We start from the raw sequence: 25,949 nt of genomic DNA, 5'->3' as shown, positions 1-25,949 counted from the left end.
TGTGAAAGTGCCAGCTTTTTAGAAAGTCTTCATTTTCTCACTCTGGAAGAGAGCTTGTATAGTTTAGTACGTTATAAGAAATTGTTGTCAAACTGTCCTTACCCTTCAATCCATTCACCAAGTACCAAAACTTGAAGGAGTTTAAATATTTCTTCTCTCCTTTTCTGTCTTCAGGATTGAAGCAAGCTGAAACAGTTCCTACCGTTGCATTGTATGGGTGATCTGTTATTTATTTTAGCTGTCCTCTGTGGTTGAATGTTTAAGTCGCTCTTCATCTTTTAGTTATATAAACTCTGTGATGAAGGAAATTTTAGCTAAATTTTTATACACATCCATGATTTTTTCAGATATTTCTAGAAAATGAAGCCAAGTCAAAGTCATTTGAGACATATCGCTATAAACTATACCAGTTTATACTCACACTAGCAAATTAGGAGGGGAGTACATTTCTCATTTCTTCATAGGCTCAGCAGCATCGAACAGTTGTATGAACAAAACAAAAAGCCAACGCAAAGCCCAGCCAGTTTGATAAGGATAAGGTAAAATGATTTTATCAATATTTGTCTCACAAATTTTCCTATAGCCTATCAAATGCTACTTTCAGGGAAACATATGTGGCAAATACTTGTACTCTAGACCTTTTTTCCAATGAGGATATTTTATTAAAATGGCTTTTTCTCTTAGGTGAAAAGTTTTACTTAGAAAAAATTTACTTAGAAAAGTTTTACTTCCAAAATGTTGGCTTTGGTTGGGTTTTGCATAGTTTTTCTCCTGGGCCCCTGAAGCTAGGGGCAAAAATAGATCCACAGCTGAAAAACTGCTGTGGGTAGTAATTCCATGGCCCTTACCTGTACCACCCCACAACTATTGAATATGGGCGTGAAATCTGTGCATCAGAGGCTGAGCACCTGGCTCCTTAATGAGTAAATTTCAAAGGTGAGAAATAGTTTTCTAAGCACAGTGATGAACCTAAATTAGCTTTTAAACTTTGGAATGCTTTGCCATATCTGCATCTTGAGGGCACCCTCAATTAAGGCTTTTAGCCATAACTCTGCTGAGGTCAGTTAGAATTTTCTTTTACTCAAAGAGATGTGCTCAGTCTGGGATTCTGAGCATGTCTGTGGCACTCTTCCCTTCATCTGAGCTGCTTAGCTTATTTTTTGTGTAGTGTTGGAAAGGTATTAGCTCTAATAAATATTTGATTCACTTTGGGGTTGCTACTCGACTGGTGCCAGAGGAGCAAAGAGACCAACACTGTCGTGTCTCTGAAAGCAAGCTTGAAGCTTTGCCCAATTTTCAGGAGAGTTTTTCTTGAGTAGATTTTCTGGATCAATGTGATTTTCTGGATTTACTGGTGTTGTCCTTTACGATATTTTAAAAATTCAGGTTCTAGGCAAAAGTGGGAAGAAGGCCAACTCTGTCTTGGCCTCTCTAGCCTGTTGTGTCAGGATCCCTTTTTTTCCCCTAACACTTCTCCTTCCTCCCAGGGATTCAGTTTGTACTCTACACACTTCTCTTTTGCCTTCATAAGCGTTAGTCTTGACCCTCCCTGTTTGGTTTGGAGTCCCTCTGAGGAAGTCACTATATAATAAGCTAAAGGGTAGTAGAAGGATTAGCCCTTAGTTTCTCAACCTGGATTCCAAGGAAATAATCCCAGAAGGTCTTTTAATTTCTGTGAGAATCGTTAAAATATGTGTCTTTTGTTCTATGTATGATTAATATAATCTATTTGCAGTCAATAGAAACCTTAAAGTTTGAGGAAAAACAGGGTTGGATGCCAGCTTACATTCCCCCCATGGCATTCCCATTGTGATGAGGGGTTCTCTTGGAGGCTGAAAGGGCTACAGAACTGAAGACAATTACATTGCTTGTTTAGTGTAATGCGTGAGTTTCTATTTCTCCACTAGCCTTTAAAGAGGTCTTCACCCTCCCATTTTTAGAGCTCCCGCCCTGTGGGCTGGGCTTACATTAGCTTACTGTTGAAAAATATGCCCTTTTATATGAATTTTAGGTTGTCCAAGAGCTGTAAGGTGAAATGGGTAAGCCAGTTACATCATGGGGAGCATGTGTTGTCAGTTCTTGAGATGACTAGTATCAAATTGTGAATGAGTGAAGAATGCAGCAGAGTTGATGATGAGGAAGCTCATGTTTGCTTCTCTACCATTGGGATTATTGTTTCAAGCTTTCTTTCTTAGCCCGTGGTTTTCAAGAGGACACTGAGCATGTGTGTACACCAGTGTATGTGCTGAGCAAGTACAAGAGAATTTGATTTATAGAGTTCCTTTCTATGGGAGACGATATGAGCCCAGTTAGGGTAAAAATGGAGTGCATGCCTAAGATGTGTTGGCAGTAGAAATGTGACACCTTCTGTCAAGAGCCATCCAGTGAGTATGCTGTTAAATGTGCATGTAATATCACCTCAATGAGCCCTTTGCAACTTACAACCTGGTGAATTGACAGTGTCATGTTACACAGTCGTCAAGAGAATGAGAGGTTCCTGTGCTGGTAACACACGGTAATTTAAAAGTTTCTGTGTGGGTATTGCAAGACATTCTCGTGATAATCCTTCTGATAACTGTGAAATTGCTTTGTCTCACCATTGTTGAAGAAACAGTGAAATGCACAATGATGTCAAAAGTAGAAAGGTCTGAGGTGTGTAATATAAAAGTCTAAAAGGTGAGTGTAGAAGGGAGGTTATGGTTTTATCTTAGAAAAGCTACAAACAGTAAAAATATTTAAGGCCTTTTATTGACATTATTATAGAAAAGGATAATAAATTCATACTTTACAGGTAGGGTAAATGGGAAATCTCATGATAAGCATGGTTAAAAAAGCAGGAAGAGACCAAGGAATCACTTTCCCCAAAATATCTAGATTAGTTACTTTCTGGAATGATACACGTTTAGGTGTAATGCCTGTTGGAAATTTTGGCATGGTTAATTTTCTTATAAAATGATACAATTCCATGGTAAAAATTTAAATTGTGACGGAAGGCAATTAAATAAGGAAAAGCATATCTCCTCCTAATGTTTCTTTTCCAGGGGTGGCAAATATTTCTTGTAGAATATTTCAGGTTGTGTGTGTGTACATGTGTGTAGACTCACCAGTTTAGAAAAATACACTATTCAAAGTAGTTTACAACTTTCCGGGGGATCCCTGGGTGGCTCAGCAGTTTAGTGCCTGCCTTTGGCCCAGGGCCCGATCCTGGAGTCCCGGGATCAAGTCCCATGTTGGGCTCCCGGCCTGCCTCTCCCTCCTCCTGTGTCTCTTCCTCTCTTTCTCTCTCTCTCTCTATGTCTATCATAAATAAATAAAATCTTAAAAAAAAAAAAAAAAACTTTCCTTTTTTTCTACTACATGGACTTTTTCCCATCCAAATCAGTGTAAGTAGGTCTCCCTTATTTCGAAAAGGGTTCGAAGAAAATTTTAAAGGTGGAGAGAATTTTGCTCTGAAGCCCGAATCATTTGACAGAAACAGTGAGAGAAACTAAAAGGAAATAAAAAGACAACTAACTTAAGAACTGCATATGAGGGGTAGTTAGCTACTTTAGAGAACAAAATAGGGCTTTGGAGACAAAAAAATCTATAATAGTGATCCTGTGGCACTGTAACTCTTTGTTAATTATATATTTATTGGTGTGAGGTTTGAATTTATGTCTGTCTCCTCCTCTATGTCATAAACTCCCTAGGAGCAGGGCCAACCCTCTGTTTGCTCCATCATATCTCAAGATCCTGGCCTCATGTCTGGCACAGACCTTCAGTATTTGTAGAATGAAGAGGGGAACAGATGAAGGAAACGTAGAATGCCAATTGAAGGTTTGGTGCAGTTGTTTATTTAAATTGCCCGGACAAAGAAACCAAGGCACAAGATAATATAACTCCAGTAGAAGCAACATAACTCGTGCAGTGGCAAAGCTGTCAATGAATCTACGATTTCTATTCTAATTAGAAAACTAAATTACGAATGAAAAATCTGAGACTCTAATTAGTGAAGCTTCTAAAGTGCCTGGGATAAAACAAGAAATGCCAGAAGCAGCTCTGAATAGCTCTGTTGCTTTACATGAGAAACAGTAGAGATGGAATGAGAATGTAGGTACAGAAGCGATTCATTGACTTTGCGAAGGTGCCTAGGAGACAAGGCTATTTTCATGAAATGTAGCTTCTTAGGGATGGTTAAGATTTGATGCTACAGTTAAACATGGCTTTAAATTTTCAGTTCTTCCTTTGTCAGAAAAGGAGAGAGGAAACAGATTTCTGACGAAGCGGAAGCAAAACATTATTGCAAAGGACAGGGGTGCGCCTGGGGTGTCATTGCACTTGACTTTATTAAAGTCATCCGTAGCCACACACAAAGCAAACAGTTCGGGGCTTAAGGAAGATCTATTCTGGATTATCGTCACTCTGTGTGACATGAAGATGGACTAGCTTAAAATTAGAAGTTGATTTTCTTATTTAATAAAAGTCTAGAGGTGGGCAATCCAGGGCTGGCATGTTGGCTTCAGTGTGGGTAGAGCCCCAGTCACCTGTTTTTTCCTCTCCAGCCTCCTGGTGTGCAGGGTTTTCCCCCTGTAAGGTCAGTTTGTGTTCTAGGATGGCTACTGGAGTTCTGGCTGTCACACCTACCTCGCAGCAAAGGGCTGAAAATATTCTTTGCCAGCTGAGGTTGGCTGACTTTAAGTGGCCTACCTGGAAGTCCCTTATAATTTTGCTTACAGCCTGATCTAACTAGAAGCAACCTGGAAATTTTAGTTTGGTTCACTGTATACCTAGCTTAAAATGGGTGTATCTTAAGTAGGAAGAAGTGATGTTGGGATAATTTACTGATAAGCTTCTCCACAGGGAATCTTCGTTTGCCTTTAACCATAGAACTTAGTGGTCACAACTTCTGATTTGTAAGAAACTGCTAAATTAGTAATTTCTTATTGATCACTAGTGATGTGAATTTGAAAAAAAAAAATAGAGTGGAGAAAATCAAGATACGTTTATATATGGACCCAAAAGATTATTGGAAACATGGAGCTGCTCAAGAGAGCTACACAGGAGTTTATCGCTTGCACAAAACCAGCATTAAATCCATCGACTTGACACACATTCTTCAGTTTTGTGGAGTCATGCAGGTAAATTAATGGAGACCAGGCTCTGATGGGATCAGCTAGGCGGCTAAGGGTGGTTGGCAGGAGTGGTATTCTGATGGAGAATAAGGAGAAGCCAAGCTTTGTGCCAAGTGCTGAACCTACAATGTCCCATTGATACAATCACCCCAAAAGATAAGGTCCTCGCTTTTACATTTTTAATACGAGACATCTAAAGAGACCCAGTTTAAGTAACCAAATCCATTCCTTGGTGTACCTCTTAGAAACAGAATACTGAATCTGATATACCATGCATCTGAACCAATGTTGGCAATTCACAAGCTATTTAAAAAGGCAGTGTATTTATTTAAAAGGCATTCTCTGGAGCGGGAGTTTAGGGGGAGGGAAAGGGATAAAAGGAGAGAGTAGAGAGACAGTGGACTCAAGGCCATGGGTTTATGAAGTACCGATAACGAAAGAGTCTTTAAGATGCCAAGTACTTTCTTTATTCAAGGGTCACTTTTCTCACTGATTATGATCAAATTCCTTCCACTGCTCCTCTGCCCATCTATAACAGACTTTGGCATACACAGGAGCACACAGAGGCAGAATACAGACTGGCCGTTAGGCTTTCTCATAGGAGGGTTGTCAGGAGAAATATTGGAGCTGCTAGATAAACTAAATTTAGACCATTAGTGGGTTTTTAAAAATTTTTTCTAAAAATTTGTGGTTTTTGAAATTGTTATGCTAAAAGTTTAGTCATTTTGCAGAGTCAGTCTCTTGATTCTGTGGGAGTCTACAAAAAGGGTGCATTGAGGAAGCATGAGCTCTTTTTGGCCACCATTTAGTAGATGACTGTTTCAGGACTTCTCTGCTTGAAATTGTAACCATGCTGCGTTTGCGTCATTAAATCACATCCCCAAATGCTTAACTTCATCTTGGTGGAAATGTACTCACCTGCATCTGGCTGATTACATATTATAACATGGTTCTTATTATAACATGGTTCTTGGGCAAGTGTTACAAGGAGAAGTGTATCCAGCCACTTAACAGGAATGCTCACATTGATATTGTCGGTCGATGGGAAGGCTTTCATTGGTGCTTGTACATGCTAGACCTTTGTTTAAGAAAGCTAGCCAGGTAGAGTGACACTGTGTTTGGGTGGTGTTTGGGTGGGTTGTAGGAAGGATAGAGACCTAAAATTGTTAGTGGTGATTATAGATCAACTTTTTTTTTTTTTTTTTAATATTTTTATTCATGAGAGACACAGGCAGAGGGAAAAGCAGGCTCCCTGCAGGGAACCTGATGTGGGACTCCATCCTAGGACCCTGGGATCACAACCTGAGCCAAAGGCAGAAGGTCAACCACTGAGCCACCTAGGCGCCCCGATAGATCAACTTTGAAAGAGTAGATTCACACCTTCAGAAGCCAGTCTGCTCACACCTCAGGGCAAATGTGTCCTTCTCCCATTCACTGTTGCTCGATGTCTGCAGAGTGGCCATAGTTTTTGAATAGCCGGTGCCTAGAGCATTACTCACCTCTGAGAAATAGTGTAAGGTTACCAGAATTTAAATTGTACCTCAGTACAATGATATGTTATATAGTTGTGCCCAAACCATCATGTGAAACATTTTGTAAAAGAACTGATGAGAGCTGGTTAACAAATTTTTCTTGTGACCTTTTGGATATGTTCGTTTCTTATGTATCGCAGGTATGGTCGTATTAGTGATAATAGAACAGAAATAAGATTCAGAACCTGAGAAAATACTGCCAGAATACTGTGTGTGCATGTTTTCCTTTGATCTAATTTAGAACTTGCAAACAGACAATTTTCAAATCTAGCAATAATGTGTGTCTGTGCATGTGCATTTTAAAATATACTTTTAAAGGGAGACTTTCTGAAAATGGAAAGTGGCAGTATCACACACTGAAAAACATGGGCCACGGCCAGCCTCCCCAAAATTGGGAATAGTGCCCACTCTTGTTGCTTTCCGTTTCCTTCTTGTACTGCCTAAAAATTTGATTCTTGGGTATTAGAATACCAGATGGGTAAATCCTACCCGCTCCCCCCCCTGCCTCCCCGACCGCCTGCCCAGACTCCATATTCGAATTTTAAAAGTGGCCGGAAGGAAATATTGGAATTCTTGTATCTAAAATCAACCACACTGTTTTGTGCATGATTTTGTTCTGTCACTTCAGCTCTCCATGGCAGGTATGATAAATTGGCTCACTCAACACCAATTCCAAACTCCTACTTTCTCCTGTTGTGGAAGTGAGAAAACAAAAACTTTGCATCGAGCTGTGCGTGGTCTATAATTCTAGCCACAGAGATGGAAACGCATATCTTTGGAGAGGGCTCCTCTTCCCTTCTCTATGTCCCTCCTCTTCCTTGGAACATGGGCGTGATAACTGGATATACAATAGCCATCTGGGGACTCTGGGGACATAAGCAGATGCTAATGGTGGCTGTGAAGGAATAGCGAAAAGGGACCTAGGCCTTGGTTAGTATCCTTGGCACCAACGTCAGCTCTAGGTTTCCAGCATCCAGAGCCCTCCTTACTCGAGGAAAATAAACTCTTTACCTATGTGAGCTGTTGTGCATTGCTTGAACTCTCACCACACTATTGCTGTACTTGAACACGACCTTAGGCACTATCCATGTCCTTTTTTGTGGCATAGCAGACTGTAGTGTTGGTCAGTTTGTGTAAGAGACACATAATAAATGTAGCTTTCCATTTTGTCCATGTTATATTATTTCATTGACTTTAGACTTCTCTCTATCCCAGCCTGTCTTAAATAAAAGTAAACTTGGAATGAGATTTAGAATCAGTGGTGTCAGTCTAATATTATTTTAGGAATTTTTGTATATCATATACTTTGCCGAGTGCTCGAAGGATAATGATGCATGGGATGGGATACTTGCCTTTAGGAATCGTGTGGTCTTGTTGGAGAGCTCACGTGTAAACACACAGTCAGCCAATGTATTGAGTGCTTTGGTAGAAATCCATGGTGCTATGAGAACACAGACGAAGGGCATTAAGTCAGTTAGCTTTTACTGTATAACCAACTACCCCAAACTGACAGGCTTAAAACAGCCCCCATGTATTTACCTCATAATTCTGCGGGTCACCCACCTGGGCACTACTTCTGGATGTGTCTGGCCTCATTTATCCTGACGTGGCTGAGGTTTGGCTGTCCTAGGATGGCCTCAGCTGGAGTGACATACAGTTTCTCCTTCGTCAGACCAGGCTTATGGATGTGGCACTAGGCAGAGTTCCAAGAGAGAGGCTTGTGTTTGCAACTGGCACATCGTCACTCCTGTCACTTCTGTTGGCCAGAGCAAGTCAGAAGCATAGCCCAGATTGAGGAGGTGGAGAAATCGACTGCACCCTTTCATGATGAGAGAAACTTGGAAGGTCATGTCACCAAAAGTCACACAGACAGAAAAGAGGAAAAAATGACCTGTGTTGCAGTCTGCCACTGGGCTCTGAGGGAACCGGGGAGAGGTACAGTAATAGGTTTCCTTAAGAAATTCATCTCAACTTTATTTATTTGAGAGAGAGAGAGAGCGTGCACGCACACACAGCCAGGGGCAGAGGGAGAGGGTCAAGCAGACTCCCCACCAAGCAGGGAGCAGCAGGATCCGGGGACCCTGGGATCCTGACCTGAGCTGAAGGCAGACTCTTAACTGATGGAGCCACCCAGGTGCCCCTCAACTCAACTTTTAAAAATTCGAGATAATAGCCTGTTCTCTTTTTATTAGCACTGGCATCAATTCTGATACCCTTTTCTAATACTGCCAACCTCTACTCTTTTGAACGCTGGTTTTAAAAGTAACCCATAAGAAAATATTGCTCAACGAAAAGTTGCATGCAAAGAAGTACATGATTGAAATACTGGTTGTCAACTTCTCTTTAATCCAGTGTTTCTCATGGAACATTTGAGGGATTCTGTTCTGTTCTCTCAAGACGCTCCAGAATGAAAAGGTTCCATGGAAAATCAGTTTGGGATTCATCATGAACAGTATTTCTCATCTTGGAGAATTACAGTGCATAGTAAGAATTAAGGCCCTGAGAGGTCCAGGCATTAAAAAGTACGTTTACTATTTAATTTGTTTCATTGGATTTCATTGGTGATAAGGTTAAAAAAAATTACTGGTTTGACTTCTTTTTTTATATGGGCTGGTTTGGTGTTTTTATATATATATAAAATATATATATATACACACACACACACATATATACATATGTATATATATATTATATATATCTTCACATTTCCCATTTATCTTAAGGAACAGAAAAAGAACAGATGAGCCTTATAAGCAGAATTCAGTAATGATTGGTTTAACAGAAGATTTTTTTTTTTAAGGATTTAGATTTTTATTAAAATGGCTTTTGAAAAAATTACTCAACACCATACTTTTTTTACTCTTCAAATAATTGATAATGATCATAGGTAACATTCCTGTAATGCTTACCATATCCAGTCCCAGGTACTTTTTAAAGAACCTTACATGAATTATATTTAATCTCCCAGAGATTTTTATTCAACCACTTTGGTTACTTCTCCCCATTTTACAGATGTGAGGGAACTGTCCTGCTTTACTAGGATGGAGCTGTAATCAGTAGTGTGGCTCAGAAGTAAAGTACACGCTCTTCACATTGCTCTGCTATGAATTGCTCACCAAAGTATAAACTGCTGTGGACAACGTATTCATGTTTTTAAATATATTAAAAAATATGTACAGTGGACCATTCACTGCCAACTCAGTCCTTTGCCTGTGTTTTTAGTAATTGGTACCTAGTGCCTTAGATTGGAAAATGTCTTAATATAGAAAATGAAAATGCCTGTTGTTTCCAGTGGCGTCATGTCTTTTAATATAGGTGACAGACACATCTCCCATATCTAGTATTATGTTGTTATTTTGGAGATAGTTCACCTCCTTGGAACTCCTGTTTCACTAAATCTTTGACAAAAAAGAGACAAAGCCTTTATCAGATTTTTGATAGTTTTAAAACATCAAAAAGATAGTATTATTCTATTTTGAATTTAGAAGATCTACCTTCTCAGAGGAAATCTTGGTGGAAAACATTGTTTTAATGCCCATGTCAAAACAATAAAAATTTGTTTTAAATTAAGACAATAATAGATTTTTAATATTTGATTTAAATGACATTTACGTGCCACAAATTCATGCAACCACTTGACTAATTGTGTCAAATATTTTACCTGCTGTTGATGGAGCAGGAAGCTACAGAAAGATTATGAATGAAAGATATTTTTAAATTTTAGGGGTGCCTAGGTGGCTCAGTCAGTTAAAGAACTAACTCTTGATTTCAGTTCCGGTCATGATCTCAGGGTCCTGGGATTGAGTGTGTTGGGCTCCACACTCAGTGGGGAGTCTTCTTGAGGATTCTCTCCCTCTCCCTCAGTCCTACCCTCAATAAATAAATCTTCTGAAAAACAATTTTTTATGTTGTAAAAGACCTTACAGTCATAGGAACAATACGGCCGTGCACAAAGCAGTGATCCTTTCCTTGAAAGACCACCATGTCGGATCATGGGCAACTTTCTCTACCTGTCCTTTTTTTTTTTTTTTTAAAGATTTTATTTATTTATTCATGAGAGAGAGAGAGAGAGAGAGAGAGGGAGAGAGGCAGAGACACAGGCAGAGGAAGAAGCAGGCTCCATGCAGGGAGCCTGATGTGGGACTCGATTGGGTCTCCAGGATCATGCCCTGGGCCAAAGGCAGGCACTAAACCACTGAGCCACCCTGGGTTCCCATCTCTACCTGTTCTTTTTGGTTCTCCTTTTAGGGTCATCTCACCAGGTTGTTTCTCCTATACCCCATACAGTACAAGGACTTAGAAAGTATTTTAACAAAGTTTGGAGGGGAGATAGAGATACATATAGCTAGGTAGGTATATAAAGACAGGTATATGGTCATTTGTGAATGGCCATTTTATATACATAAATATTCTCTACCTTCTCTGGAAATTGGAATGTGGACGTTACTTAATTTGAAGCACAGACTGTATAGGTCTCAAGATTTGGCTATTAAAAAAGGATGAGACAAAAATACAGTTGATGTTGATGGTAAGGTGCACTACTGCAAGCTGTAGGGTTGACCAAGTAACAACAAACTTAGTTACAATAGTGACATTAAAGTAACAGTAATTTGTACTTCATAAGAAAAGGGGCATATACAAACCTACTGCCATCTCAAGACAATAGAGATAACACACACAGCCTCTCTGAAAATTAGGGCACATCTACCATCTGTGAGTACCTGTTCAGAGTAGAACCATGGCAGCATTGGGAGGCAGTTGTGAAACTAGAATCTGGGAAGTAGTTTGGGGTCCAACTTGGAGAAAAGCCCATTGCTTCTATAGTATTGGTCTCAATAATGCCTAATAACATCTATCTAATCATGAGAAAATGTGAAAGAAGCCCAAATTATCAGTCATTCTGCAGAATTCCCAACTGGTGTTCCTTAGGATTGTAATGGTGTCATAAAAGACGAGGGGAGGCTGAGGAGCTGTGACAACTAAATGTAATATGACATTCGGGATTGAGTCCTGAAATGGAAAAAGAACGTCTGTAGAAAAACTGGAGAAATCCAAATAATGTCTGCAATTTAGTTACTACTAGTTGCTAGTAATGTAACTGTAGCATTGTTATCTTATTTTAGTGATTGTACTGTGATTATCTAAGATGTTGACATGAAAGGAAGGAGGGTAGAGGTAGAAACTTTCCACTATTTTTTTTAAAGATTTTATTAATTTATTTGAGAGATAAAAAGCATGGGAGAGGGGGAGAGTATCAAGCATGGAGCCCAAGTGAGGCTTGACCTCATGACCCTGAGATCATGACCTGAGCCAACATTAAGAGTTGAGATACTTAACCAAACTGAGCTACCCCAGGTGCCCTGGAAATGTTCCACATTTTTGCCCCTTTTCTGTAGATCCAAAGTTATTTCACAATAGAAATTGAAAAAGTACTCTTATTTGGTAATGTGTGGATATTCTGCAATAGCTTAGCATTCAAGAAAATATACAAAATCTTGACTTAGCCAACCTCTTCAAGCATGCATCCCCCTACACATACTTTTATGGTCTGGCAATATTAAATCATTTGTTACTGTTAATTAGCTCCTTTGGGGAAGGGGAGGAGAGTAATACAATTTTTGTATGTATTACGAAATATTATAACTAGTGTAATAAATAGCTGTGTACACCTCGTTTTAAGAACACTTTAAGAAATATAGCCCCCACTGGGTTTCCGCCCCTTCATATCCTACTACCACCACCCAACTGCTACCACTTGGAGATAATCAGTGCAATTTGCTGTTTAATAATCCCATTTCATCATTTTGCATTTTTCCAAACTTGACATAAATTATACTCTGATATCGTATCTAGGACTTGCCCTTTTTTTGCCCCACATGTATGTCTGATTCATTATTTTTCATCACTATGTAGATTTTCACTGTATGAATACCTAGTATGTATTCATCCTCCTGCTGTCAAACACATTGAGAATGGTTTTTTTCTTTTATAGTTATTCACTTTAAAAAGCGTTTTCTGAGACCAAAAGTGATATGTACTCTTTTTGAACTCCAATAACACTATCAACAACTTTAAACTCAGTATTTATGACCTTTCATTCTGAGTAGTTTTCTCTTACATCAGATTGAAAGCTTCTTGACAATCTGTTTCCTCAAGATGAACGTTATTGGGATAATGAGTATCTAATTTTGTTGAATGAGTAAGTAAATACTTAAGTGAATTCAACGCTGTCCACATATAGATCTTGGGCATATTTGTGTTCATTCCCTTAGTTGTTATGTGGTGTTGGCCTCCTGGGCCTTTTCTTTGTTAGAAAGATTTATACAATGTGAGAATCTGGCCACTGAGGTGGAAATACAGGGCATAAATAAAGTCTAAAACTTTAACTTGGGAAATTAAAAGCTAAGATTGCAGACAACACAGGTACATTGTTATGTCTGTGTGTGTTTAACATCCTAGGGAAACTTTGACAAAATTAGTAATAATTTTACTGCATTTGGCATTACAGAGCAAAGGGGAGCTCACTAACTTATATTATGGGAGAACTCTTTTGTGCATCATTCTTGTTAGAAAGCTTATTTGCCTTTGATCATTTTGATTTTGTACCCATTATTTTGCCGAAATTAATTTTTTCCTCCAAAATTATTTTATTCTCAATATACTTGCCAGAAGAGAATGAATAAATACTGGGTATTCATACAGTGTTGATCCTGCTCTGCAAAGACACTTAATAGGTTTCACAGCCCTGGTGCCTATCTTGTTTGATTTCTGTAGCCGCTTTAGCAGGTAGGCAGGGCTACTATCATCCATATTTTACAGGTTATGAACAGTGGAAAGGAAGCTGAGGGAGTTTGAAAGACTTGTTCAAGGTCACAGAACAAAACCAGATCTTTCAGCCTAGTCCTGGCTCTGTCTGGACATTACAATTTCAATGCTTAAAATAATTGAAAGTATTAATCAAGATGTTATTGCTTCACCAGAATTTTAATAGGTAATTCAGTAACATAATACCCACTTGACAGTTTATCATTGTAGTATGGATAGTTTCTCATCAGTGTTAGTGGTAGATTAATAACTGCCTTTTTTACTCTTCTTTGTTAGAAGGGTTCTCAAAAAAGCTGAAACTGAACATTGCAAAAGAGCATGTTGTGACTGGTGTGTGTTTTAAAGGAAAGGAAAGTCTTATAAGTAAAACTGAAAGGAAGGTGTTACACAGCCTCAAGTTAAAATATCTGAGAAGACAAATGGCCTTTGGGTAGCTTGAGACCTACAGATGAATTAAAACCTCTTGGTGTACAGACCGATGAAGTTGGTCACTCGAATTGTAATTTTAAAAAATGCAGAAGCAGTGCCTGTGTCTCTGCCTCTCTCTCTCTCTGTATGACTATCATAAATAAATAATAAAAAAAAATTTTTTTAAAAAAATGCAGAAGCAGGACTCTTAGAATATTGTCTTCATGTCAAAAATGCACCTTTGTGCTTGAAAATGATAAAAAATTACAATCGATCCTTACAACTGTTCTGTTCATCTTTATTGATCAGGTGCAAGAAAGATAAATCGCAGCCCAAATAAGATTATAGTAAATGTTAGCATCGTAGGGGACTCCAGGTTGATAGAGAGCCATTCATCATCTCAAATGGTGACCTGTCCACTGCACCAGCCACCCTGAGTCTGCTGTCTAATCACATACCTATTGATTTTATCTACATCCAACAAACCTGGATGTGACTGTCATTGGGCAACCCAGATTGTTAAATGCAAAGGGGTCACTGGTGTGAAGAGGATTTCATTTTCATTTTCTCACCAACCAACAATGATTTATTAAAAAATAAACTACCCCAAGTCATGCATGTGAAACCTGAGTGATCAGGGATTGAAGGTGCACAATAGACCACTGCATTGTGTAGTGTTCTTTTGTACCAGGATACATTTTACAGGATATTTCATTGAGTCTGAAGGCTCCCTGGGTCATTTAGGCCACCCCCTGCAGAAAGACAGGTTTCCAAGTAGCCAGCCAGAATACACAGTTTTAAATCTTTCTGGCTCAGGAAAGACATTACTTTCCTATTGCAATTTGATTTATGCTGCTTATGTGTTCATTTATGTAATATTGGAAACCTTTTTTTTTTTTTTTTGTATAAAAAATCACTTAAATTCATCCTCTGTTCTTACTGATTAATTTTTTACAAATGTTGACTACATGATGTGGTCAGGTGGAGGTAACAGAACACATTCCATTCCATAAAGAATCCATCCTGAGGACAAAAATACTGTGTAAGAAAAAAGTGAACCTTGAATATCCTAGCTAGGATATTGGAATGATAGGCAAAATGTGTTAATAATTTTCTCATGGGATCAAATAATGATGAATTTTAAATATGAAGGTTTACTGTAAAGTCTCCCTCTGCCTATGTCTCTGCCTTTTTCTGTGTGTCTCTCATGAATAAATAAATAAAATCTTTTAAAAAAATGATTTTTATACCAGCAGATAATACTGTTACTTAAATGGATACCTTGAGAAGCATTTTTAGAAGTATCTGTATCACTTAGGCAAGAAATCTTTGTTCTTTGCTTGAATGACTGAAAAAAGATTTTACGTATTTTTTGTAATTGTAAGCCTTGCACACATTTTGTCCTCTTGTATAGTGAAGACTCTGTCATCAATTTGTGTCCACAGAGCTCAGAATTCTACAAAGTCACCACTGAACAGTATCAGAAAGCTGTTGAAGATGTGGAAGCAAAGTTTAAGTAAGTTTTTTAACACTATTATAATTATTTTCTGTTCTTGACAAGACGAAAGTACAACTTTGTTGCTTTTTTGAACAAAAGATAGATTGTTGCATAGCCCTCTGGAGTACTTCCAAGTGTATTTGGGCAGTTGAGGTGGATCCATGTTATCTACTCTTATCAGAATTCAAACACAAGGAAAGGGCATTTGATGAAAGCTTGTTGCAACTCAGTTTTATGAAGTTCAGGGAGATTTGAAAGCAGTGTACTAGAATTTTCATTTGGAATCATACTACATAAGATAGGATGCCCTTGATTATGAAGGTGATGTGAAATTGCTATTAATAATAGAAACATAGAGACCATTCACTTTCATGTAAAAAAATGATGGGCTTGTCCAAATTTGAGTATCCACTTTTCTCATGTTTAAGCTGTTTTCATTTCTTCGCATGCACCTTGAAAGCATTTAAATCACAGACTTTACCTTGCCCCTGATTATGAAGGTGATGTTAAATTGCTGCCTCTGTTAATCCTTGGAATGTTTAAATGAATGTTCTGTAATTGATGGATCAAAGTGTCCGTGACCCATAGCCCTGTACTTTCCCTTTGCTGCCAGTTCTCACATTAGGTAAGAAGACATCATTCAGGATTTTCCTGAGAGTATAAATAGTTCTATTGTGTAACCCCTGTTAGTAGCACATGCGCAAATTAGTGAAGCAAAATAAAGATATTGTGACAGGTTTAGTTGAAAGATCGCGTTGGGCTCTGACCTCCTTCCTGGTGCATGTTTATAAGCATTTGATGAAATGATTAAACCCTAAGGTGTAATGTTATTACTTTCTGCTGTGGTGCAATTTGTGTGGTAATGGTTATTAGTGTTATTTTAATGTTGATTTTTTTATATATAATTTTTTTTAAGTTAAAGATGGTTTGAGGTATATTTAAACAGACAAACTTGGGGCACCTTGGTGGCTCAGTTGGTTAGCGTCTGCCTTCAGGTCAGGTCATGATCTCAGAGTCCTGGGATTTAGCTGAGCAGGGAGCCTGCTTCTCTCTCTCATTCTCCCTCTGTTCTCTCTCTTTGTCTCAATTAAAGAAATAAAATCTTAAAAAGACAAAAACACAGCAACCTCCGGTCTTGGTAGTGAATTATCTTTTTAGGGGCAGCAGGGAAAGACCTTCTAAGAATGGGCCACAGATCTCACTCTTACAAGTTCATGTGCTATCTTAAGTATTTAGATATAAAATTGGATATGGATTTGATTCCTTAAAGGTACTCTATCTACATTTTTTTAAGTTATCTTTTTATCTTTCTCCCTAATGATAAAGTCACATTCATTAACCTTTTTGTCTTTGTACCATGAGAAGTTTTGACTTGGCACCCTTCATTGTAAGAGGACAGCTATCCAAATAACTAAAATTTAAGGTAAATCAAAGGAGATCAATTCTGATTTGAATGATCTGTGAAGCTATCCTGAAGAAGAGGATCATTTACTTGAGGCTTGAAGAGGATATTGAGTAGGCAGAAAGGAAAAGTATTCAGAAGGAAAATCCTGCTCTCTAGTTGGTGGGTGAGAAATTGGTTCAGATCGGTGGTTTGACTCAGAGGGACTCCCATGCATGATGAAGTTGGAAAGGTCAGCAGGGATTATCCATTAACTGCTGGGTTAAGAAGTTGGCCTTCGGGGATCCCAGGGTGGCTCAGCGGTTTAGGTTTAGCGCCTGCCTTTGGCCCAGGGCGTGATCCTTGGAGTCCCGATCGAGTCCCCACGTTGGGCTCCCAGCATGAAGCCTGCTTCTCCCTCCTCCTGTGTCTCTGCCTCTCTCTCTCTCTCTCTCTCTATCATAAATAAATAAATCTTTTTAAAAATATTTTTTTTAAAAAAAGAAGAAGTTGGCCTTCATTGAGCTAGAAGTTTTTGGAAGGTCGTTGACGAGGTAAATGCCCTGATTTCTGTGCTTCTTGAGTAATATTAATCTGACAGCAGATATGAGGCTCCTTTAGAGGCATGAGAAACAGGAAGGTAATACTGTATGAAAGAAAAGGAGGTGATGGGTATAAACAAGTCATTGAAAGATTCACTAGGAATTAGTGAATGGCTGGTGTATTAGTTTGCTAGGGCTGCCTAATGAAGTCCCACAGGCCAACTAGGTTAACAGAAGTTTATTTTCTTGTAGTTCTGGAGGCTGGAAATCTGAGATCAGGGTGCCAGTAGAGTTGGCTTATCCTGAGACCTCTCTTGCTTGACTTACAGGTGGCCATCTTCTCCCTGTGTCTTCATAGTGTTTCCCTCTCTGCATCTGTCTTGATCTCCTTTTCTTAGGAATCACTTTGGATTAGGGCTCACGCTGATGACTTCATTGTAATTTAATTCTCTTTAAGAACCCTTTGTCCAAGTACACTTTTCTGATACCAGTTGTCCTTGGGTCTTCAGCATATGAATTTGGGTGGGAGAGGGCAATTCAGCCCATAACACCTGGATAGAGGGGCCAGGGAGAACCAGAAGTAGAGTTTTAGCAGATTGGGAAATTGGTGGAAGCTGGATTTTTATAGAGCTGGTTTTAGATGAAAAGAATCACTCTTCTGAAAGCCCCATGCACCTGCCATGTTGTTCAGCTTGGGTTAGCCTACTGACAAATGAGAGGCTACATGGAACACAAAACTAAATATCCTGCTGGCTTACTTTCTCCCAAGACAACCTGGAACCTATAGGTTAGACTTCGTTTTAATCAGAGCCTCAGCAGCCTTATTCTCTTTTACCTTTATAAAATATTATTTATTAATTCTACTCTCACCTGGTGGAGTAGAGAATTTGGCCTTTCCCAAAGAGAGGTCTGGCCTTTATACTCAACTTCTGGGTGAGGTAGCTTCTAACTCTTTGGAATTTCCCAAGTGATGGAAGTATCTCATTAAATGTCATGAATGGGCCCTTTGGGCCATGTGGTGTCAGCCCAACCTCTGGGGAGTGGTGCCAGAGACTGAATTCAGCCACATGGGCAACCAGCGAAGGCCATATAAAGAGGCCCCAGTGGAACTCTGGACACTGGAATTTGGGTAAACTTCTCCGGTTGATAAATACTCTGTGCATATTGTCACAGGTTGCTGCCCGGAGGATAGAACTATCATCTTGATGACAGTGGAAACTTTGTATCTGGAACTCTCCCAGACTCTGTCATAATGTATCTCTTCATTTGGCTGATTCTGCCTATCATTTCCCCATAATAAGCCTTAACTGTGAGTTTAATAGCTTTCTGTGAGTTCTGTAAGTCCTTTCAGTGAAGTATTAAAGGTTAGAGTGGTTTGGGTTGAACTGGCAGATGATGTCATGGTGAGGATAGTCTTGGGCATTCTGCCCTTAGACTTTGCAGTTTGGCTAACTGTAGAACAAATAAAACTCCAGGTTTTTATATACTGTGAAGGAATTTTAAGAAGCTGGTTCTTTAGAGAGTGGCTTTCATTATATTATTGATTTTTTTTTCAGTGCTACCTGCTAGACTGAGCTTCCTAGAACATTGTATTTTTGAATTGCAGTGAGTTCGTTAGCTGCATACCTAGGAAGTGATCGTGCCATGGTTCTAAGAGTTGCTTACCATCTTTGAAGGCGCTGAAATTACTCAGTGGAACTTTGTTTCTCCTTACAGATTTGGCCATCGCAGGTAATCATGGTGGCTTTTATCTTTTGCAAGGCAGTATAGTATCTCCTTTTCATTCATGGCAGAGCTGATCTCGGCCATCCCCTTTAGACAACAGGCTCTGAAGGACTTTGAGGAGGATTTAGTTAATTTTATCTAATGGAAGATTTCATTTGGTTGTATTTCGGTTATAGGAGAGAGAAGCTTTTTGAATTGCAATTTCAGGGGCGATATTATACACCTGATAGGGAGTTACACAAAATCACTGTAAAGAGAAAGAAAGCTAAGAGCATTTGAAAGCCGCACATGATAAACACCAGTCACATTTATGCATCCTGCCAGGATAGCTAATGGAATTATTTTAGGGATGCTTAAATATTAACTCACACTTGAGTCCTTCAGTTTATAGTTTTGGCAGGAAACCATTAAAACACTTTAGATTTAATGGAATTTTTTTCCTTATTTAATCAACTTGTCATTCATTCAGAGAGCTCCTCTATGACATGCCCTCTGAGTTCTGAATACACAGCCATGAGGAAACAGGTAGGATCTTACCAGTATGGAACTCAGAGTCCATCAGAGAAAGGAGGAAGACAGAATTTTTAAATAAAGTGCTTTTTAAAAATTCCAAAGTTCTAGTACGATGGGATACCTATGTCCCCAATAAGTTATTAAAAATACTATTGCTATTCTTTTCAGTAGGGATTAAACAATTTGGAGATTAAGAATATGTGCTGTTTATTATCCAGCAAGAACTTTTACCCCACAATAGCTTTAAAATTTTAGCCCCAAACCCCAAATCACTTAGCAAATCCACCATTTTTTTTACATCTAGCTTTTTTTTTTTTTTTAAAGATTTTATTTATTTATTGAGATGACAATAATGAGAGAGACACACAGAAAGAGAGGCAGAGACACAGGCAGACACAGGCAGAGGGAAAAGCAGGCTCCATGCAGGGAACCTGATGTGGAACTCAATCCCAGGTCTCCAGGATCAGGCCCTGGGTTGAAGGTGGTGCTAAACCACTGAGCCACCCGGGCTGCCCTACATCTAGCTTTTATTCAAAAGTTAACCTTTATTTTTCCCAGTCCAACTAGAAACGATCACTTTTAGCAGTTCCAACTGCTTCTATCATCCTTTGTTATTATCTGTTAAATAGAACAATTTATGGTGCTAGTTCCTAGTTTCGTGATGCTGGTACCATGTCACATACCTCAGTGTACTGAGGATTATGCTCCATGTTAATCCTTATTTTCTACCTGATAGGTAATTAATTCAACAAAATCCACATTGAATGTTACATAGATAGTACTAAGCACAGGTCTAGTACAAGGTAAATGCTCACTGAATAATCAGTTTTATTATTTGTATTATTATATATATTGTGATAATATTTTATTATGTCCAACTCAAGTTATACAACTGTGCCACAAGAGAAATTTCTGTTTTTGTTTCCAGACGAAATCTGCATGATGTTAAATCCCCCTCTGAAACAAAACAAAACAAAAAATACAATAGAAAGAGTTCTTATCCTCAGGGAGCTCCTAGCCCAGCTGGAGACAGGGTATGAAGCCCTGGAGACAGAGGGCACAGTGAGGCACAGGGCAGAGGCCTGCAGGGGCTCTAGTTCTTGATCCCTATCAGAATCAGACCTGTTTGGGTGGATTAGAGCTGTGCACCACATCTGCCAAAAGGAAGCATTTTTATCCGTGTGTTTTGTACATATGAGCTTTCTTTAAATATAAAAATATTAAGTACATGTCAAAGAAATGTAGAATATTTTGAAGGTGATAGAAACCTTGTGAAGATAATACAATATCAAACAAATGAAAAGCATTTCATTTATTTATTTTTAAAGATTTTTATTGATTTATTGACAGAAAGCCAGAGAATACAAGCAGGGGGGAGCAGCAGAGGGAGAGAGAGAAGCAGGCTCCCCACTGAGCAGGGGAACCCAATATGGAGCTCTATCCCAGGACCCTGGGATCATGACCCAAGCTGAAGGCAGGCGCTTACTGACTGAGCCACCCAGGCGCCCCAAATGAAAAGCATTTTAAGGACAATTGATATTTCTTTTCCATGCTGTCTTAAATAACAAAGTGGCCCGTTTCTACCTTCCATAAAGGAGAAAGTATGCATGTGGGAAGTGACATAGGTCTGTTGAAAATATTTTTGGAATCCTTTCGTTAGAGGTGTAACATTTCAACTTGGCTTCAGTTTCTTTGGAAGATAAAGCACTTGTAAAGGAGTATGATTTTATGAGATCGTATATGAACACTAGTAATACTCCTTTGTGTGCCCGACTTTAGAAGGGTTTTCACTTTTATCCTTGAACGAAGTTATTGAAACCCAACTTATAAATTTAGGCTCATGGAAGAAGCCTGGGTTATCCTTACAATGTATTAAGAGATAAGTTACCCTGTGGAAAAAGTTTGGGTGATTTTAGAGTATCTGTGGAATGCTATGCAAAACTCTTAGAGATAAAATGGATTTTGTAAGTATTAGCATACATTCAAAGTTTTCTTCAACATAAAACCCTTTAACTTTAAAATGTTTTTGGTTATTAGGTTTTCACTTTGATGTAGGGGTGTAAAAGTTTTCCCTTTGTCTAGGTTCTTTGGCTGGTCGAATAATTAAATTGATATAAAACCAATTAACAGGGGATCCCTGGGTGGCTTGGCGGTTTGGCGCCTGCCTTCAGCCCAAGGCGTGATCCTGGAGTCCTGGGATCGAGTCCCACATCAGGCTACTACATGGAGCCTGCTTCTCCCTCTGCCAGTGTCTCTGCACCTCTCTCTCTCTCTCTCTCTCTCTCTCTCTCTCTCTCTGTGTGTGTGTGTGTGTCTCTCGTGAATAAATAAATAAAATGTTTAAAAAAAAAACAACAGAAGAAAACAACTCAAAGTATAGTAATGTGTATACACGAGAGACCTGGAGATAGTGAGTAACTCTTGAAAATGGTCAAAACCATCTCTTTAAATACCATCTTCAGCTAATGACAAAAGATGTTGGAAACATAGAATCAATTATGGGAGCTCAGTAAACATGGGTCAGGTTGTTATGCAGATTCAAGTTATTGTCTTCACCATTAATAAGAGTTTCTAGAGGTTGAGTCATTCCCTCCTCTTCCTGATACAGCAAGGGAGACACTTGTATAAATGGAGGTTTCCTTTATATGCATGTCACTATCCCTTGTACGTGTCAGGGTCTCTTTACAAAGATCACTTCTGTTTGGTTTGCAGAGTTTCTCATGTTGTTGCCAGTTTCTTAAAAATAATCCTTATGCCAGAAAGACGTGTTTTGGGGTGGCAAATTCTATTCCTCTATACCAGCAGTAGTGTTTTGTTTCTCTTTTGGGTGGATAATTTTAATAGCTATCCTGCAAACGAATTAGTGAAGCTGAGAATGACATGCCAGTGGTATCAGCAGGTGTTTCTCATGTTCTCTGTAATTACACATGGGATCATGGACAGTTTTAAGCAACAGTGTTTAAAGATCCTGCTTAATTGGCTGTAAAATAATTAAATAAGGTTTTGGCTGGCAAATTTATAATTCTGTTAGATGCGTAAGCAGTGCGCCTGAATGTCAGTGTGACTTCAATTTGGAAATATTAGATTAATAGAACTAATTGTACTGCAGGTACAAAGTTTACTCTGATTAATAGTCTTAAAACTTTTCTAGAAGTTTAGCCAAGTAAATTTATGTTACTTACCTTTTACTTTTAATTAAACCTTTCTTCAAAAGTTTGAGCTGTTCAGTTTTGTGCTGCTTCTCTTTCTGGTTTCTCCAGTGGAGCTCTGGCAATTTTTTGGTGACTCTAGCTGCCTTATTGAATAACTGGCCTTATCAAAAGGATTAAAATTATATATTGTTGTATATGCATTTGTAGCTGCAGCTGACAGGTACCCTGCACATCGTCTCTCACACTTATTGATGTCTGCTTATAACCTACTTTAGTGCTGCGTGAATGGCTCTGAAAGACCAAATGTACATGATAAATGTTTTATCTCTGATTCTCATTGATCAATTTCTAAATGATCAAATGGTTTATCTCAGTAAGACACTAATTCACATTGATCAAATTCTAAATGACCAAGTTGACTTGGTTTCTGCTGAACACAAATTATATTAAAACAACATTACTTGAACATGCTGTCTTTTCTAATGCAGGAGTTATGTTACCAGCAGTTACATTATAACTGGAGTTATTGTATTATAAAGATGTCTCCTTCATAATGAAAAGTTTACACAAGAAGAAAAGAATGCGATATTGCTGGAAGAACAGGGCTTTGAGCAAGGATTTGGGCTTTTACTAACTAATTAAATTCTGCATTTGTATTGGGCCCTCCTTCCCCTTTTTTTAATTTGAAAGGCTGTGAGCAGGAAGTATAGCAGCTGCACTGGTGACATTTTATTCCCTAAGGTCCTTGGAGCCAAGTAACATCTTGATTATTCAGTGAGAGACTTAGTAACCAAAGAGGCAAAATTCTAGTTAAAGTAAATATACCTGTACCCTTTGTGTATAAACTTGGTTTCAATAGCCTACTTAGAAGTTTAGGGTTATTTGTTGTGGGGTTTTTGTTTTGTTTTGTTTTGATTTTAAATCAGCTCACCTATGTCAACTGGCATAGTATTTCAAACCCTCTAGAGTTTGTCATTGTGTTGCCAGTGGAGGATCTCAGTTCTGAAATTGAGAAATAATGTTTATGAGCTGAAGAATATACTTCGTAAAGGAAGCTGATGGCAAATACACATTTGGCTGAAACAGTCTTGGTTATTTAGAACAACCAATTCCTCAGGCAGGTTATTTATTACATCTTTGGCTTGTCTCTTCCATCTGTAATATGTAAATTATAACTGCCACTCTCTTTAGGGCATCCAAGCTTAGAAAGTCTAAAATTTAAAAAAGAAAGAAAAGAAAGTTGTCATTGTGCCTCATGTAAAAATGGTTGTAAGTAGCTGTTTTATGCATTCTAAGACATTGGCTGCCATCTTAAGTATGTCCTGGTTGGTGTGGCAGCCCTTTGGTACTTCATCAGGGGATGTGTACAGGGTAGTCTGACACCTCTCTATCCCCCAAATCCCAACCACCTCCAACCACAGATTAGTTCCAAGTAAAGTGAGATCTGCTTTGGAATGCAACAATACTTGACAACATTTCTATGATAGGCATTTAAAATTGGTTAGATTTGCCAAAGAGACCTGAGGTGATTAATGCTTTGTTCCAATTCCTTAAAATAAGATCAGAGCCCTGCTAATCAGATCTCAGTTATTTAGTTTCTTTTTATTCCTTGGTTTGGATCTCTATATTTAGTCTATGCACCGTCTTCTGAGGAAACAGAAGTAAATGGCAAGAAACATTAACACTACTTGGGAGTTAGCTTTTATCTGCACTCTCTTCTCTGCTTCTTAAACTGTTCCTCACGGTATTCCTCTCAGTTCAGAGGTGTCTGCAGAAAGGGGCAGGGCAGAGTGGCGACGTTAATTGGAACACAGGACCCCAAAGGCCAGGTGCAGGGGAATAAATCACAGACAGGATGGTCTGTTTCACAAAAAAAATAAAAAATAAAAAAAGAACACCAAGTGCGGTTGTCACATGAACATCTGCAGTTGGTCACAAGATCAAGAGAGGAAGAAGTTGCTTCAGCAACTTAGGTCAACATGAGTATGTAAAGGAACCTGGAGTGGTGACACAAGCCTCCAAAGATCCAGTCCAATTAGCGGCATCCTGTCCATCCTATCCGTGCCCCAAACTCTTCCCTGTCCCAGCTGTGGCAGTCAGGGTTGGTTTGTGTTGCTTTGGACATCTTCTTCACTTTATTTAACCTATTTCTGTGTTACATGTAAATTATCCTAACCAATATTGCTGTAGCCGTTAGGTTTGTGGCCATAAGCTCCTGAATTCATGGTTTGTTCCACATGAGATAACAAATTGTTCTGTTTTCCCCTACAAGAACATTAGCATTGAACTTTCTTCCTTAATCAATACAATCCATTAAGCATCTAGCATACCCTACATGGTTATATGAAATATTAATTGCACAGTGTTAGATAAATGGAGATCCTGCCAGAATTATAGCTTGTTTCTTTCCTTGTATCATAGTATTTAAAATGAAAACATTTGGAATTCTAGAGTGCATGGTATTTTGGAATTTGTTTACTGATCCTTGCTTATTTGAGTAATTAACCATACAGCTCATTGTTCCCCAAAGCTATTTCTAACTGGGACTAGGAAGTGTTTCCTTCTTGCTCATTCGGACTAGAGTTCCTTTACATTTTAAAGGATCCAGTAGAAAATAATTTTTGATTTTCCTTTGATGTTTTCAAAGATCATGCGTGGGATAAAACCATGGTAGTAAAATTGAAACCAGAACTTCTAGGGTAATTGTACTTAAACATACATTTCCATAGCTCATTGGAAATTATAATTTATAATGAGATATCTCATGGTTTCGATCTATCAAGGGTTCCCATTGCTGGCCCTCTTGAATTTTTTTAAGATATAGGCAAACAAACTAAAAAGTTGATAAATTGATCCTTACCATAATTTAAAACTTCTATTCATCTAAAAACACCATTAAGAAAATGTTTTTAAATGGGCAAAAGATTTGAACAGTCACTTCAAAGGAAGCTATAAGGATGGCCATTAGCATGTGAAAGTGCTAATAACATCATTAGTTACTAGGAAAATGTGAATTTAAAATGTTGGAATGCTGAAAACCAAAAGGACGGAGGGTACTAATTGTTTGAAAGGATGTGGATAAACGGGAATTTTCATCCTTTGCTAATAGAGTTATAAAATGGCAGCCACTTTGGAAAAAGTTTGGCAAATTTCTTTTAAGTTTAAACATACATTTGCTCTATGCCTCAGCAATTCTAGTCCTAGGTATTTCTCCAAGAGGAAAGAAAATATACATCCACAAAAAAATTTGTACACATATGTT

The 25,949-nt window shown here is 38.5% G+C and overlaps 1 protein-coding gene across 1 annotated transcript in view; it reads left to right on the top strand.

The window, feature by feature from the left end:
- CHCHD3 (coiled-coil-helix-coiled-coil-helix domain containing 3) overlaps positions 1-25,949 on the top strand; it is a 273,592-nt gene that overhangs the window by 206,796 nt on the left and 40,847 nt on the right. The window contains exon 6 of the mRNA XM_041727307.1: positions 15,322-15,392. Coding sequence (XP_041583241.1) covers positions 15,322-15,392 — 71 coding nt within the window. The remainder of the gene's footprint in view (positions 1-15,321; positions 15,393-25,949) is intronic.

This window comes from Vulpes lagopus, chromosome 13 (genome assembly GCF_018345385.1).
Source record: "Vulpes lagopus strain Blue_001 chromosome 13, ASM1834538v1, whole genome shotgun sequence".
In the NCBI taxonomy this organism is placed as follows: Eukaryota; Metazoa; Chordata; class Mammalia; order Carnivora; family Canidae; genus Vulpes; species Vulpes lagopus.
The sequence above is the reverse complement of the archived record's forward strand: the minus strand, read 5'-3'. Positions and strand labels throughout refer to the sequence as shown.